Consider the following 18,199-nt stretch of genomic DNA (forward strand, 5'->3'; position numbering starts at 1 on the left):
TTCCTATGATATTCAAGTTGCATTTTTTCACATTTCTTCCATGACTTCAACAAAATACTGAACAGCATTTTTATCATGGTATCTTACTGGGGCTTTTTATTTTGGTTTTTGAGATGAAAGATATGCAGTAAAGCTAATACTGCAATTTATGTGCACAATTAATGTGCCATCATATGTTAATTACCATATATTAATTAAGATTGCTGAGGTGAGGGGATAGTGCAGGACTAATCAGTTACTCATTTTGTAACATAAGGGGGAAGCTATAATTTTTTGTTATGGAGAAATAAGTTGCTGCCTGCTGGCAAGTTATTAGTATTGTTTTTCCATTATGAGATAGCAATATCATAAATTACCTTGTTTCTCTCCTCTCTGATCCCATCAAAAGGCTGGCACACAATGATATATTTGCTGCATAGGTGACACTAGGAGGCTTTGTTTGCAAAGAAGAGCAGGGAGATGTTTGATGAATGGCAGCACCTGTGTGACAGAAATGAAAAAGGTAAAAAGAAAAAAAATCAAGGTCAGACAGAGGATGACTGATGACAAGAACTTCTGTCTCAGTGCTGGAGGCTTGTCAGGTGGATGTGGCAGAGAAGAATGAAAAACGTGAACCTTTTAATTGGTCCCAGAACATTGGAGTAATTCACAAAAGTGATCAGGAGATGCCAAGGTGATCAGGAGATGCCAAGGTGATCAGGAAGCTGAGAAGCCACTCCCATAGGAAGAGGCCAAAGGCCTCCATGTTTTTCTTCTATTATCAAGCTGTGTGACATATTCCTCTTTGGTGTCACTTCTTATCTAGAGAGCAATTTTTCCCCTTTAATTATGGCTTTTCCTTGTTTAGTAGAATTCTTTTGTAGAAATCTTATGCAAATATGAAGTGAATGGTCTTCCTGTCTAATTACAGCTCCATTTAGATGACATTAATATCAGTGGCACTGAGCACTGGCTGAATTAAACAGTGAATTTTTTCAGCTAATGAAAGCTGAAGGACAGATCATTTGTTTTATGACATACAACATGGGTGGCTTTGCTGTTGATTCAGAGGACTGAAAGAGAATTTTTGCATCAAGTGTTCACTTCCCTGACATTGTAAGGAGTTCTCTCTTATAATCTCTTTCACAAAATTACCAAGCTCCCATCTTACTTGCCCTCAGCGTGTTTTTGAAAAGCACTGTGGACAAAGAAGAGCATTGCACCCAGTGTAGCATAGCATCATACAGCAATCCATCATATATTGAATTTCACAGTGTAGGAGATGTAATACCTGTATTATAAATAAGATGTTTGAATGCAGGTAATCGACTGTCAAATCAGATGCTTATGGTACGATGAAAAATTACACTTGGAACCATTTCTAGGCATGGGTATCAGTCCTCAGTATTCTGATTGCTTTAGAAAAGCCATTTGTTTATGTTCCACTACTGTTTGTTGGTATTCTGAAAATAGTTTCTATTCATTCTCATTTGTGTTTTATTAGATTTCATTTATAGTCCAAAGTTGTAATAACAGTTCTATTGCTTCTCAAGTACCCGTACATTTAGACTTTTTGAAATGTCATTCTAAATAGTCATGTGCTTACTATGTGAATAGTCATGTTCACTAAACTCCTTATTTATATTTATGGTGGAGTAATGAATCTCTAGTCCTACTCTGGGCTAGAGCTTATCCACTGGTGATATATTGTGAAACACATTTCCATTTTTATAGTAGGTGTTTGAAGCATAGTGCTGTTAAAAAACTGAGCAAAAGCTTTTTTGATGGATTATGAGGGGGAATGGAAGAGTTTGCTCCAATTGTTTAATTGTATTTAAATATTATTTAAAACACTAACAAAAGCTGCAACTCTGTTGACAAGACACAAAGCAGGACAAAAGCAAGCAGTTTCTGAAAACTGCATTCTGGGCTGTGAGCTGGTTTCTTTGCTCATTTTTACTAGGTTATATCTCTTTTTGACAAGACAGAGTTCTGCAAGCTCTGCACTGAGTGTGTGTCTGATGGGTCCTGGAAGTATCGAGGTGTTTGAAGGGTTGTTTGTTTGTTTGTTTTCCTGTGTTTCTTGTTGGTGTCATGTCTCTGGGCAGGCTGTTGCCATCTGCAGCTAGGACGTGGCTATGTATTTTATGTGAAGTTAAATATTTGTCTGCAAGGGCTTTGAGGCTATGAATTTGCGATTTGCATTGTGATGAGTGAAGTTAGAAAGGAATAACTTTTGGCCACTGCCTGCTTCTCTTGGTCTGACCCACTCTGAGCTTGAAGACCTTCCAGGCATCCCACAAAAGCTAGTTGTGTAACAGATTTGGGCTGGAAGATGGATGGATGCCCCTGGCAGCCAGTATGTTTTCCCAGCATTTTCATTTGTATCATTACCCAGCTGAAGTAAAATGTTGCTTGCTTTTTTTTTTTTTTTTTTTTTTTTTTTTTGCAAGTGGCTGCTTGTTGGAGTTTATTTGCATAGTAGTGTTTTTGTCACTGGTCAGTTAATTTTAAATCTAATTAATTTCAGAAAGCTCAGACCTTTTAAATGAGCTCACTGTTTTCCTATGTTAAATCCAGCTAAAACAGCCTAGAATGAACTGGAGTACTGGCCTAGAAAGGAAAAGCTCCACAGCCCAATACTGATCCCCTGAGCCATCTCATCTCCTTTGCTGTCATATAATGTTTGTTTAATGTAAAATTTCCATAGAAGCCAAACAAAATAAAAGCCAGAATGCAGAACAGCAGCTCTTTGCCATTCAGATATTAAAATGGGAAGGCAGTGACAATGAGATTTCCTTTCACAAATGCATCAGTGACCTTAGGGAGACCCTCACCAGGGAAATGCCGCGGTGCTGAGAGAAGGCTTGGCTCAGAGGAGGAGGTGGACAAGCCTCTTTTGGCACCACGGGCTGCAGTCATGGGGAGCTTTGCTTTCAGCAAGGATTTCCAAAATCAGTGCTCTGGGCCAGGCTGCCACTGTGCATGTTGCCAAGTAAATCTGGGCAGGAGTGTGTCACTGTGTGACTGACTGAGGAAGCATATCATTCCACGAGTCACTGCAGATTTCTATGCATGAGTGACTGTTGCTCTGCTCAAATATGAATAAATAACATTCAGAGCCCCCAGTCATTCCAAAAAGGATTAATCAAGTAACTGGATTGTCAAAAAACATTCCTTGCTGAATTTATTAATGAGGTTTCAGGGGCTAAAGTAAATTCAGCATCCCAGCAGTTTCTCTTGGGTCATTTAAAGTTGCCAGGAAGATCAAAGGAAGGCCTCGAATTAAGATCTTTGAAAATCTGAAGCCCAAATGGGATCACTTGTGTGAAAGGTGGAAATGATGTGTTCAGAGCCCTGTGCACATATCCCCTCTTGTGGGATGCTCTCCAGCTCAACAAGTGCCTCTGCGGCCACTGGTGCATCTGTCAGATTTTGCACAGCATTGGGTGTTGACTGCAGCACTCATCCATTGGTGAGCTGGGGATTGAAGTACTTGGCAATGAGGGGAGAGCTGTAAAATGGGAAAGGCAGCCTGAAAATACTTGCTGAGGGGAGAGAATTTCAGAGCTCCCTTGCTGAGCATAAGGTACAGGTACCTGTTTTCACATGGACCTGCTGAGTCTGGCGCTTTGAGCAGGACCCTCACCTGGCTTTCTGTCCTGAGCTTGTGGGAGCTGGCCATTGCCTTGTTTCTGGTCCTCAGAGATATGGCCCTACTCCAGCCCTTGGCCCTAACAAGTGCACAGGGACCTTGAGATGAGCCAAGATTTGTTGCACAGTTTAAGGTCACCATTTCAATCCCCTCTCAGCCCACATATCACAGGGCTGGAGTCTCTGGTCCCTTGTTGGTCAGACTTGTTGGCCTGTACACCTAATAATTTTTCTATGTTTTTGGCCCTTGCCTTTCCTGATGCAGTTTTTAATATCTTTCATGCTGCAATTTTCATGGGAAATACAATAGAGATGTAAAACAATCAGAGTTGGTGTTTTCACTCTACAGAAAGTAGCCATAATAAGTTTGAAAATTTTAGATGGTATATTTTTATCACTTTCCTCTATATACAACAAAAAAATGGATTTTGTCAGGCCTTGTAATATAGCTCGAATATTCAGAATAGTCAAATGTTCAACTATAATTCATGTAGTATAAAAAAAATAACTTTCTACATGAGCAGGACTATTTGGTAGGGCTACTCAGTATATTGCAGTGTCCAAGTGTAAGCCACAGTACAGTGATTTCCTTATGCATTGTGTCTATGCAATTATTAAGAATATTTAACATATTTTGTCTTTATTCCCCCAACGTAAAAATTAAAATGTTAAAAAATTTTAAAAAACGTTAAAAATTAAAGCACAGTGACAAATATTCTCTATAGCTTGAAAATTGGCATGTCCATATCCATGAAATCACTGAATTGGATTTCTTTCCTTTTGCAGTATTTGCCCTGCAAACTTTTAGTGTTTCAATAAATTGTAGCCACTTATGAGGATGGTCTGTCACTGGTGCTAATTGAATGTTCCTGGATGGTCAGGTTTGGTCTGTGATGAGATTTCCATGCTGATATCCACAAATGATACTATGGCCACTACAACAATTTCTTTGTGCTGAACAATAAGGAAATGCTAGTAGATGAATATTAAAAAAGGAAGGAAAAGGGCCAAGATAAGATGATGATCTCATTTTAACAGTACTCTGAATTGCCCTAAAAATGGCAAGTGCCCAGACAAGACCTAAGGAAGTTGATGAGATGGGAAGCTAATGATGACCTAAGGAAGCTACATAGGATGGGTGAAGTTCTTGCTATGACATGAGATGGGTTCCTAGATAAGACTTATAACGTACAAGTATGGTTAAGAAAGCCTTAACCCAAATCATTTTCAAGAGATTTTGTAAAAAAAGAATAGCAAGTTTTAGAAGTAATCAGGGTAAGAGAATCTTTGGAGTATAGAACAGTTTCCAAGCTTTTCTACCTCCTAATTCCAGTGAGACAATCTTGGATCAGATAACAATAGAAAGGAAGCATTTTTGTAATATTTCAACTTTTTTTTTTTTAAGTTGAGAACTGGGCAAGGGGCAAGATCGATTGTTGAAGGTCAAAGGATCTCTTAAGGAAATATGTGAGATGTGATTTTTATTATCTCTTCTTTTGGATTGATAAGTAGCTGTTTCTCCTAGGAAGAAAAATGTCCCAGATAATATCCCCTTCTTTGGTCCTTGTGTTAAAGTTGAACTATGAGCATGTTGAAAGGTTCAAGAAAGAAATTTAAAGAAAGTGATAAAAATGTATTAAAGGCACATATTTTTAAAAACCACTTTGAATTTACTACAGAAACTTTTTTTTTTTTTTAAATGACGAAAGCAGAACAACCTCAGTTGTGTCAGTTTTATGTTCTGTTCTGTAACTCCTGAAAATACTGAGTAAATTCAGCACACTTGTGAAGACAGTTTTCCTCCTAGACTGCAGAGAAAGGCTTCTCATGGACCAAGGATGACCTCTTGTGGTTGGTTCTCTAGCAGAGATTCAGGCTTGGCCCATGTCTAAAAGAGGATGGACATTTGTTAAATGAGGGAGAGCCACAACATACACTAACTATTCCTGTAGCAATCCTTTATTTAAGTGGGGAGTATGAACATTCTCCCTCCTTGCTGGAACTTCACTCATGTTGAGGTTAATGTTCCAAGCTGAAATGGCTTTTTTAAAAATAATCCATAAAAGTTTAACAAAAAAGCAAGTAAACTTTGTGTAATTAAAGCCTTCCAGATAAATGTTCCTATCAGTCTAAATGGGTACAATGCAGAAGTTGTGGCACTGTGCTGGTATACAGGAAAGTACCATACTTTCATTGTTTATGCTGACTGAGGTAGAGACTAAATATTCTGCATCAGCTGGAGAAAATTGTATTTCTAATATGTCTTGCTTGTAAGTAATCTAATTTGGCTGTCCTAAAAGTTCAAATATAAATAATGATGTAAATAGCAAACTAAATAAAACTAACTAAATAAAGTTTTTCATATGCTTACAGAGGAGGGTAGAGCATTTTCTTTTTGGTGTGCCTCCCCTTCTGCTTTAAAAAAAGAGATGGAAGACACAGGTGATAGCTGCTCCAAGAGATGCCACTTTTCTAGAAGGCCTTTCAGCAATGTGAAAGGTGCCCAATTCATCTCCCATTCTTCAAAGATGATTATGATGGTGATAAAAAAAATATTTGCTATTATAATTATTAAAAACAGAAGATTAGCAGAAAACCACAAGTATGTCTGTCTGTCTGTCTGTCTATCTATCTATCTATCTATCTATCTATCTATCTATCATTCATCTGTCTCTGTTAAAAGAAAAAACTTTGGGGAAAAAGCTTCTGTAGTTAGAAGTCAACTAATGAATTTCTACAAACCTTCTTTGAAGATCAAAAATTAGTTTCTAAAGTTTGAGAAGCATAATGAAATATAAACCTCTATGTACATTATTGAAATACAAACAAGTTGAAAATTTACCTTTTTTTTTTCTAATTTCCTATGAAACATGGAGCTAGGAATGAAAGCTGATATTAAAAACAAGGTTAACAATTGAAATGTTAATACTGTCATTAGCGTTGTAGGAAATCAGAGTAGGTGATCATAATGGACTGCCTTACAGGAACACTAATTAGTCTTTGCTATCTGTAGCAAAAACAAACAAACCCTTACTGGCTCCAGAAAAGCCTTTTCTTCTCCCAAGACGATGTTGTAATGAACCATTACATTGACAACAAAACTTTTAGTCTCTTCACAAAAAGCAGCTTTTAGACAACATATTGACTGAGGCATATGCCAAATAAAGGTGTAATGTAACAAAGGGATTTCAGCAATTTAACTCTGTCACACAAACAGCAATGTCATTGCAAACTACTGGGCTAAATCCTTTATTTAAAAAAGGTCTGCAAAAGAGATTAGAACTAGAACTTGATGAACAAACTTTCTTGAATAATTTTTTTGCTGAAAGAGTACTTATAAGTCTCATCAGTTCTTCCCCCGCATGGGCCATTTCTCTGTCCTTCCAGCATGGCCATTTCTTTGTCACTGTAATTGTAGTGATAAACAGTTTATAAATGTACGAGGTAACAGCAATGCAAAGGATAGGGCTGTTATCTAAACCCAAATGCAATGTCTGAAGTACTGAGTGATGAGTTCAGAACACTTATTTTTGAAAACTAACCTTACAGGAGAACAGAAATCTGAAGCACAAAGGGGATGAGAAGAGGTAATAGCCCAACATTTAAAATCTGAGCTCTATCAATTTTTAAAGTAAACACTTTGCACATTTTTTCCTTTAATTCAGTTCAAATCTCAATAGGCTGTAGCCTGTGCTGCAGTCCAGCGAACAAATACCCTTCCACCAACATCCAAGGAAGGAAATAAGAAAATGAGACAGCAAAATCCTAGGCTCTCATTTTTTTACATGGGCTTGGCATTCATAGGATTCAGTGCAATTTTCATTCAAACTGGTGGTAAAAATACCAGTTGAAGTGGAATTTTAATATCTGCTTATGAAAGTGCTTCCCTGAGCAGTAGCACCTCTTCTGAGAACCTGTTCAGTCCCAGTTTTCAGCAGCAAACAATGTTAAGAAGTATATGTGGGAATATCCTAAACTGTGCTTAATGTGCCACAGCATTTTGGCTGTAGCCTGCAGATATGAAAGTCTGGAAGTGCAGAGCTTGTGAATCTCTCTGTGACAGCACATCTGGTGCCGTCTACTAATGCTATTTGTGCTATTTTTAGTGGAAGGAAAGGAAAGAAATATCTGGCAACCTTTAAAGCTAATTTTGGATATGGACAAAGGGGATTTCCTGGATCATCCAGTCCAAACCTTGCTATTGCATGCCATCATTTAATAATTCCTTCACATCAGTTTATTATGTTTTCTTTAATTCCAGTTAGGCAATTAGAAAATTACACAGTTCTGTTAATGAAAAGCTTTTCTCTTTTTATTTTCTTTCATATTTGTTTATGTATGATCAACTTGCACTCTTTTTTTTAAGGTCCAAATCCTAAATTGCTATTTTCCTTCCACTGCATTTAGCTTTCCTGATATACCTAGAGAGACCACCAAATCCTGTTTGGTTCTCCCCTTGTTGCCAGGCTTTTAACTTTCTCATAAATAATTCTTTACCCCCTCAGTCTCCTCGACACCCTTTCCTGCATCTTCTACAAGGGCAGCTCCAGGTGGGCTTTCTTGAAAAGATGAAAGAAAAGATTTGTATGCTCCCCATCACTGCTGATCCTACCTGCTAATGCATTTTGGGGCCATATTTGAATGGGCAGGGGATGTTAATGGGATCTTTGTGACACTGTCATCTTCATGAACCACTCTCCCAACCAAGAGGCTTCCAATTAGGAACAGAAATGTGTGTGTGTTTCAGTTCTGCTCTTCCAGTCAGGAGCAGAAATGTGTGTTTCAGCCTGTAAATTCATGACCTGGCATTGTGCACTATTGAATTCCATCACATCTCTCTCGGCTGGGTCAATAAGATTTTGCTGTATTCCACACATGCCTTTCCCTCCGTTGCCAATGGCACCTTATTGTATGTTGTCAGTTAGTTTCCCATTTTGTTTGTATGCACAGTGGTCATTTATGCTCCTGTTAACAGTGATCAATCCCAGGAAACTCTCTTGGGGAATTTCTTTTAGTAACCTCACCCATCTGTTTTCAGCAGAATGTATTGCTGCCTTCATTTGACCAAGCATCTGTGGCACTGCTTAAATCCTCTGTTTAAGGTCATCAGCAAGGTGTGCTAGTACAGAATGCCCAATTAATTCAGGTATATGCTTCCCATCTCTCAAGCAAGACCAGGAATCTCTGCATATGTTTGAATTGCCCAAAAAAATCCCTCTCATCATTATCCTGGACACATCTATTTTTCATTATTGCATTCAGAGGCTCGTTGGTGATTGCTGAAGGAGCAAGATGCAGGATGTCTGTTGAGCAAGTAACTTTGTGTGACTACTGCCTGTTCTACAGCATACTCACTTATTTGTTTCAACTAAAATATTGCAAAGCAGAATTCTGCCACTAATTAGAGAACTGCAGTAATGGTTTTTATATATTGTCCACAATATACAGGGGGGATATTTTTACATTGCAAAGGAAAAGCCAATATTCTGACTAAGGGCTGACTAAATCTCTAGATAAGATTATTGAGAAATGTGGAAAATGGTGAAAGTTTAAGGGGGCTGAGTGAGCTATTATGAAAAGAAAGAAATTATAGAAAGGTGACTCTTTCTTTCAACATATTTTTAGGAAGCTATAATAGTATAAGGAACAGGCAGAAAGGGTTTCATCAGTAGCCATCTCCTGGGGTGTACTTTACAAAAAAAAATCTCTAATGAGAGACACTAAACAAATATGATGAGACATGGCAGTTTTTTGCCTTTGGAACACAGGGAGCACTATCTCACTATGAAAATTAAACAGAGATCAAAGAAGGTAAGGCTCCTTTCAACTATTTTCATAGTTTTTAAATTAAAATATCGCTTTCCCTATAAATTCTATTGAACTTGTCCTTTAGCTCCAGTGAGCACTTTATTTTGGCTGTAACACAGATCCCTTTTTGTCTGGGACTTGGCTCAGAAACTTTCTTTAGAGTGTCAAAGTATTCTGAAGAACATTTCAAATTTACCTAAGTAAAGAAAACCAGAACTACAGTGACAACTGTAGTGATACAGAGAATTTGTCTCACTGGTGTTTCAAGCAGAGCAAAAATCTGCTATTTCCTACGACTTGTTGCTCCTCTGAAATATCCAGGGATAGCTATATCTTCTTTAGGCCCCTTTTCCCTAGGAATAAGGACAATTCTTCCCTGCTCTGGCCCCACACCCTTCCCTGTGTGCCCAGTAAGCCACACACTGCTCCAGCGTGGTTGGCACTTTGTCACCTGCAGATGGGTTTTCACATTAAGCTCCATTAAAGCACATTCTGTTTCAGCTGAGTTCATCTTATCTGGTCCCTGATAGGCTATAGTGCAATGAGAATGTCATGTATCATTGAATAGCACACTTGTCAAAAGCCCGGTGTGGACATGGCTGTGTAACTTTACTAACCACACTGAAAACTTCCTCACAAAAACAGGAATCCTGTTTGCCTGGCAGGCCACTTCCCATAAAAACACTCTGTCCATACACTGGATTTTTGTCTCTCTTGTTTCTCTCAGGTTGGTTAATGTCAGCCTGATCAGCCTGTCACTAACTGCTCACCGTAATTAGCTTTTCTGGACCTTATCAGGAAACTGAACACTATATCTCTCCAGATTTTCCTGTTATGCCAAGATTTACTTCAAGTGTTAGACAGATAGTCATTCTCTCTCTCTTCTGTCCATTCTTTTGGTATTTTATTGGTACATATATGCCATTTTTCTGGGTCTGCTGGTTTTCATATGTTCTTAGAAGATACTACTTCTTTTGTGAGTCCATAATCTGGCAAATATGTCCTCCCTTTCTTTCCAAATACAACCCTGAAGTATTTATTTTAAAATGTATATTTTTTTTTAGCCTTCTCTTCTAATAATACTCCTTACACATCTGAAATGCTTTGTTGCCCATAGCCCCTCCAGGCATGGATATTCTCCTTAGGGCTTTTGCTTCCCTGATGAAATCTCAACACCTTCTAATTATTGTTGATTGCCATCTACTTCTGCAGTTCAATATTAGTTCTACACAGTAATTTTTTTTTCTTCTCATTTGCTGACTTTGCTTATTCAAGAATGGGCTCTCAACAAAAATTTTCCTATTGCTTAACGGTGGACTTCTTGGTAAATTACCATATTTCCCTGCAAACTTCTCTATTTTATTCCCCCATTCACATTTTCCTCCCAAATGCGGGGAGGAAAATGTGAATGGGGGAATAAAACAGAGAAGTTTACAGGGAAATATGGTATTTTTTTTCAGCTTTAGGGAATTGACTTTTTGGAAGCAGCACGTGTGTGTGTATACAGCATGGTTAAGGGTTGTTTGTTTGGATCATGGGCAGCTATGAACTGGAAAGAGGCGAATATTGACACGAGTGAGACACTGAGGCACTCATTGAGTAAAAAAAGTAAAAAGTGAATGATATTCCAGCAGCAGGTTTTACCAACAGGGGCTACAAAAGGCACTACCTATAAATCACGTAAGACTTTCTTTTGTCACTGAATACAGCCATAGAAAAGCGGAATTTTGGCCATCATTTGCACTACTATAGGCAGACACAGAGCCCAGCTGGGTTTTGATCCTTTTGAAATGTGTCAGTCATGGCCAAAATTCTTTCGGGGTGTTTCATACACTGAAAATCCCCAAAATTTCGCCGAGCCAAAATTAACCACATGTGCCTCCAGAGAGCAGCTCCATCATTCTTTGAGGCTTTCTGGGCTTTCTGCAGCCACATCTGATTTCGGTAAACTCGTCCGTCCTTCCCATTCCGGAAAGTACGGCCGGAAACGAATGCGGCGAGTACTTAAAACCCCTGTACAAGCAACCGTGCCACCGCTACACTGTAACCCTGACACACGCGAGCTTGTTATGGTCTCCGGCAGCAGTCGGGAAAAGGGGGAAGCCAGAGAACGCTGGATTTGTATCGGGCGCTCGGGGGTGCCGGGCTGCGCTCCCTGGCCGAGCCCGGATTCCGCACCGCTGCCCCGCTCCCGCATCACCGCCAGGTGGCGCCGCCGCGCCGCGCCCGCCGCCAGCGCTTCCCCTCCGCCGTGAGCGCTTTGGGGTAGCCCCCTGTGCCAGGAGCCCTTTGGGGGAGCCCCCTGTGCCAGGAGCCCTTTGGGGGAGCCCCTTGTGCCAGGAGCCCCCTGTGCCAGGAGCCCTCTGACAGGAGCCCCCTTTGCCAGGAGCCTTCTCTGACAGGACCCCCCTTTGCCAGGAGCCCTCTGACAGGAGCCCCCTTTGCCAGGAGCCTTCTCTGACAGGACCCCCCTTTGCCAGGAGTTCTTCTGAAGGATCCCCCTCCGCCGGGAGCCCTTTGGGGGAGTCCCCTTTGCCAGAAGCCCTCTGACAGGAGCCCCCTACGCCGGGAGCCCTTTGGAGGAGCCCCCTGTGCCAGGAGCCCCCTACGCCGGGAACCCCTCTGACAGGAGCCCCTTCCGCCTGGAAACCCTTTTCCAGGAACCCCTCTGGCAGGAGCCCCCTCCGCTGGGAAACTTTTGTCAGGAGCCCCCTCCGCCGGGAACCCTTTTCCAGGAGCCCCTTCTGGCAAGAGCCCCCTTTGCCAGGAGCCCCCACCGCCGGGAGCCCCTCCTGCAGGAGCCTTCTTTGACCAGGAGCTCACTCGGCCGGGAGCTCCTCTGGAGGAGCCCCCTCCACCGGGAAACCCTCTGGAGGAGCTCCTCTGGCAGCAGCCCCCTCCGCCGGGAAACCCTTTGCCAGGAGCCCCCTTTGCCAGGAGCTTACGCCGCTGGGACCCCCTCTGACAGGGGCTTACTCCGCCGGGAACCCTCGGGCAGGAGCCCCTCGGGCAGGAGCCCGTTTGGCGAGAGCCGTCTCCGCCGGGAGTCCCTCGGCGGGGCCGGGCAGCGCAGCCCCTCTGCCCTGCGCCCCCACGGCCGGCAGCCTCCTGCAGGATCCCCTCCGCTCCGCCGGCCGCGGGGCCGGGCCGGGCCGGGGCGTCACCGGGAGCTGCGGCGCTCGCCGTGTGCGCGTCTGGAGCTCCCCCCGCGCCGCGCCGCCCCCTCCGCGCCGTGCTGTGCCGTGCCGTGCCCGGCCGCGCTGCCAGCAGCGGGGGAGGCAGCGTGCGGGCAGGGCCGGGGAACGGAGCGAGGGAGGAGGAAGAGGGGACGGCAGAGGCGAGGCCGGCCCGAGGAAATCCAGCGGCCCCGACATGAATTAGGCTGCCAGGGCAGGGAGGGCCCCCTCCCCCGCTGGCGGGTCCGCTCGGCGCCGGGGGAGCAGCGCCGCCCGCTCGGAGCAGCGCACGCACACACGGAGCGGAGCGGGGCCGGCAGGGAGGGCGGGAGGGCGGGGGGCCGGCAGATGAGGATGGCAATGTCTGTGATCCAAGCGTGCCGCAGCCTGGCGCTCTCAACATGGCTGCTGTCCTTTTGTTTCGTGCATCTGCTGTGCCTGGACTTCACCGTGGCCGAGAAGGAGGAGTGGTACACGGCCTTCGTCAACATCACCTACGCCGACCCGGCGGGCGGCGGCGCCGAGCTCCGCAGCGAGAAGAGCGAGTGCGGGCGCTACGGCGAGCAGTCGCCCAAGCAGGACGCCCGCGGGCAGGTGGCCCTGTCCGCCTCGCCCGCCGACCGCTACGCCTGCGACCCCGGCACCCGCTTCAACGCCCCGGCGCCGGGCAAGAGCTGGGTGGCCCTGATCCCGCGGGGAAACTGCACCTACAAGGACAAGATCCGCCACGCCGCCGCCCAGAACGCCTCCGCCGTCGTCATCTATAACGTGGGCTCCAGCAACGCCAACGAGACCATCACCATGCCGCACGCAGGTGAGCCGGGCTGTGCCGAGGGCACGGAGCCCTTCTTCCAGCCCGCTGTGCCCTCCCGCATCCCTGCGGTGCGAGCTGCTCTGGGAAGGTGTTCTCGCACCTCCTGACAGGGAGCGGGATGGGCTCTGGGCATCGCTGGGTGCCCATCGTGGGGTCATGTCATTGTGCTGCCATGGCAAAGGATGGATGTGCTGGTAATGTATCCGCCGGTGCATCCAGGAGGGATGATGGAAAGTTTGGGACGTGCAAAGTTTGGGTGTAGCAGAGGAATGGGCGCTGATCCCACCGTGGGGCGCCGGTGTGTCCTGAGAGTCCTGTGGCAGGATCCAGTGTGGTTGAGATTTCGGGAGAGGAGAAGTTGCAGTGATGTGGTGCAGGCTCATCAAGAGGTGCAGTGAAGTGGAGAACACGGTGTCCACAGCCGTGGCTGCAATGATGTGAAAGCTGTGAGATCGAGTAGAAATGCCAAGTACCTGATTTGGTGAGAACGTGAGATGTGTTGTCCAGGACTGAGATGGGGAGAGTGTGTCCTCTCCCAGGTGAATGTTCTGGTGGAGTTTGTGCTTGCAAAGTCAGCACATGGGTGCCAAGGTCCCAACATGTGCTTGTCAACTAAACCCAGTCAAAATCCAGGCATCCCAAATAACCTAAAGCCCTTTTGTGGGCTTATGCCCACAAAAACACCCCCACTGTTTCCATACCAGTGCTTGATCTGAAATAACGTCCTAGAAACTGTTCACCAGATTTCTATTTAGGGATAGTGTTTTCTGCCAGGGATCAGTTGTCTCTTACACCAGCTGCCTATGCCATGGAGATAAGATGCCGCCTATTGCGAAATCTCAGTGTGCTTTCCATCCAGTAACTAATGGTGCCAGCTGTTTCATGCCAGCTGAGTCTTAGTAGAGTTGGAGTAAATAGAAATACAGAAATGCTGCAAAACAGGATGTTATTCTAATGACATGTTACATTTACACAGTAAACTAGCTAGCTTGGATGTGCTGAAAAGCAATTTGTTGCCTAACCCTAGTGCTAGAACACTGCTGATGCAAAAGCAGAGATTTTGGAGCCTCTTGTGTCCTGCCTGTTTTGGAGATTAACCACTTGTATTGGGCAAATCAGTGTTTCTTTGGTAGGGTTGGTGGAAGATGGGGCTTTTTTTGGTGTTTTCCTTTGGTTCTGTGAGACAGGCAACTCATAACCTCTTGAGCTTCCTAAAACTATGTTTTATAACCTGCCCACGGTTTAGCAGCTGTTCAGATTGTACTTCTTGCTACTTTAAGTGTCACAGATTATATACTAAGAAGTATAAAGTAGTAGGAGCTTGGCATACTTATGCACCCTCACAGTAAAGCTCAAGCTGTTTTAAAACTTAGGATGCAGCATAGTTTATTATTCTCTAGTAAGTTTCTCCAAAACTGCCAACATGCTGGATTAATTAATGGTTTGCCTGTTTTTAAAGTATGCACTAAGCTCTTTTCCCACACAAATGGTGTTTCATTAAGAAATGGTGGGAGTAAAAAACGTGTGTAACCTTTTAGAATGTTAGAGCTTTGGTTTGTTTTAAAGTCTGAGATTAAGTAGGAAAGGAAACTTTCTTGCTGCGAGTGGCCTCAGATTTAAAAAATATGAACATAGTATCAATTGTCCTGGGAGCAGCTTCTTCTGTGTCCTATGATTCCACAGGATTTGTCCTGAGAATCCTCTTCGAGTACTGAATTGATGCTCAGCAGTGGCTTTGAAGGTTTCATTGATCCTCCAAGATTATTGGCTTCAGCACCAGTGGCTGAAGTAAAAATAAACGTTCAGAAATCAACCTAGACTTGTGGGATATGATCAGTACTTTGCTCATAGATTTGATGAATTTGTCTTCCTTCTAAGGATTTTTGTTCAGTGAGGTTGAATCGTGGTTGTTGGGCTTACCTTAGAGAAAGCCTATCCTCTGCACGTGGTCAGAACTAAAAGGAGTTTTAGGCCACAGGTCTGATGGAACAGAAGAAAAAACAATTATTCTTAGGTATTTAGCAATCTAGCAGGAATTCAGGACTTTCCCTCTGGTACCGCTGTTACTCTGGGACAGAGTGAATGGCCAGGCTGTGTAAAATTGTGGCTACTGCAAGTTTCTAACGTGGAGCCTTTGACATTTATTTGTTTGTTCCCAGTCTAGATGATAGCACAAGATTCAAGGGAAAAATGAATCAGTTTCTTGGTTTCTGAGTTCAGCAGCATCTGCAATGCTCTGCCCACGCGAAATCCTGGAGTGAGGAGAAGAAAATTCCATCCTGGAAAATACTTGGAGGCTGAGAGGGAAGGGTGAAATATGACCTAAAAAGCAATTATAAAGTCCAAAGAAATACGATGTTACTTCCTTATTATTTTCCATTTCTCTCTCACAGATTTTTTTTTTGAGGTTTCACAGAAGCTTACGATCTCTTCCTATACAGAAAAGTGCATCCTGTTGCATAACAAAGTGGCTTCTGCCCTATGTTCTGGAGCTATGACATCTGCATTCACAGGGAAAGGGGAGCTCTGGGATTCTCCTGCTGGGATGTCCTTAGCTTGGATATCATCTGCTACAAATGGCATCCTTATTTTTATTGGCTTTATATGGCATAGGAGCTGTGAGTGTGACTTTGTTTGCATTTTCACTGAGTAGCTCCAACCAGAGAAGGAAAAAAAAAGCATCTAGAATTTCTGAATGTCTATTTCAGGTGCTCTGCATTTCTTCTAGATCAACTTTCCTAGCAGAAAAGTACTCTGATAATATATAGGATGTTCTTTTTTTCTCCAGAAGAAATCCACAGTGTTGGCTGGAGTTTCTCACTGAAGTTTTTTCTTACTCAGACCAAATTAGCTGTTATCTAGGTTTGCATGAGGAGGGTATGGCCATCCCACTGCAGATTCACATGTGTCCCTCCACACCTGCTGCTCAACCTGGGAGCATTCAGCTCAATAGCAGTCTCTTCCTTTGTGCTCAGATTTTTGTTCCTTGATCAATGACTAGTCGTACCTTTTGCATATTTTAAGATGTGTTGGTAATAGGCTGGGCTTTGGCCAGAGTGGTGAAGTATTGATTCACTGAAGATTCCATTGATCCTCCAAGGTTATTGACTTCAAAAGCAGTTGGATTTCTGCTTTGATTATCATACAGTGGCATTCATACAAGTGCTGTCTCCAGATCTCTGCAGTAGGAAGTGATACAGCGAGGAGAAAATCTTCCTCGGGAACAAAACTGCATCCACATCCACACTAACTGCTGACTGGTAGTCTGGATCAACTCCTTTTGTTATTTAGTCCTTAGGAGAATGGCTTGCTTTTGAGAAAGCAGAGGTTGGTCCTAGTCCCATCGATATTTTGTCTTTAGAATGGCATATCTTAGATTATACCATTTAGTTATTGGAATATTGTGGCAGTTTGTGGCTTAGTGTAGCTCACTAATTGATGCAGATATATTTCTGTGCTGCCTCCCTTCACATCACAGAGGATGGGAACATTTTCAGCAGAAAGGGAGAGAAAACTAACTAGTTCAGTGTTGGCACTCTTAGGAGTCTTTTCCTGGTGAGAGAAGAGGACACTTTGTACTTTTCTCATGTAAGCAAGGGCCTAAAAGAGCCCGTTGTTGTGCAGCATTTGTCTGAAGGAGCTCATGGTGCTTTGTTATGTGTTTTACTGAGTTTCCAGTGATGCCTGCCTCTGCACACCACCAGCCAGGCTGATGAAGGGTTAAGTCTTTATGAAGGGATAGCCCAACAGCTTCTCCACTTGCTGATAATTCCTGCATAGCTAACCTACACAGAAACAGCAATCACTTCAAGACAAGCCCCACTTCTGCCCTTTCAGCTGCATTTGAGTAGCAGTCACTTGATGACTCCTTTGGTGCAGGAGGGAGTGAACAATGCAATCACTGACTCATAGAAATCAGATGTGGAAAAGACTGAGTAGTCCATGAAATCTGCCACCTTACCAATGCAGGGCTGCTTCCCACAGTGTTACATCCACTGCCATCACAGTGCTTTCTTGCAAAGGGGAGGATTTTGTGCTGCTTCAGAAACAAACGCTGTCTGTGTAAGGAGAGCGGTTCTGAGGCAAGAGACACAAAATGTACAAAGATGTTAATTAGGAATGCCATACCTTGCAGTGATATTAAATTCACATCACTTCCACAGAGGCACAGCAACTAAAGGAGAAGGCTAAAAGCCAGCTGTATCCATTGTATGTCACAGGGGAGTTATATGGCAGTTGTGAGAAGAAAGAAGTGGCAAAATGTTTCACAGCTGGTTGTGTGCAGACAGGTTTTGCTGTGCTGTGTCTTTATTCTGCAGTGGGATGTGATCCCAGGCTTTGTTCATGGCCAGTGCTCTCCTCATTTCACTCCTCAGCATTTTGGTTTCTCTGGAACAGAAATCTGGGTGGTTCAGCCTCAGGTCAGGCACTGCACAGCTTGACTGGGTCCTGGATGTGGATTAGCAGGGGTCAAGGATCCCTCAGAGTATCCTACCTTTCATTTGGATCTACTATCTCGTAATTGTCTTGAGAACTACAATTTCTCTTACCTGGAGAAGAAAACCCAAACCTCTTAGATGCAACCTTAACTTTAAAAATACACTGTATTAGATCTGCCAGCTGTACATCTGCTCTCTGATGCACTGGCCACATTAGTAGAGGTAATTCTTCAGCCAGATGAACATCACTGAGTTGGGTTCTTACCAACTGCTGGGAACAATGTTTTTTAGTTCAAAAATGGATGGGGAAAGCACCTCTTCATTCACCA

At 43.4% G+C, this 18,199-nt stretch overlaps 1 protein-coding gene across 1 annotated transcript in view; it reads left to right on the forward strand.

The window, feature by feature from the left end:
* The first annotated feature begins 12,631 nt into the window (after positions 1–12,631).
* The window catches only part of RNF150 (ring finger protein 150), a 74,273-nt gene continuing 68,705 nt past the window's right edge, over positions 12,632–18,199 (forward strand). The window contains exon 1 of the mRNA XM_064711332.1: positions 12,632–13,431. Coding sequence (XP_064567402.1) covers positions 12,966–13,431 — 466 coding nt within the window. The 5' untranslated portion in view covers positions 12,632–12,965. The remainder of the gene's footprint in view (positions 13,432–18,199) is intronic.

This window comes from Zonotrichia leucophrys, chromosome 4 (genome assembly GCF_028769735.1).
Source record: "Zonotrichia leucophrys gambelii isolate GWCS_2022_RI chromosome 4, RI_Zleu_2.0, whole genome shotgun sequence".
NCBI lineage: Eukaryota > Metazoa > Chordata > Aves > Passeriformes > Passerellidae > Zonotrichia > Zonotrichia leucophrys.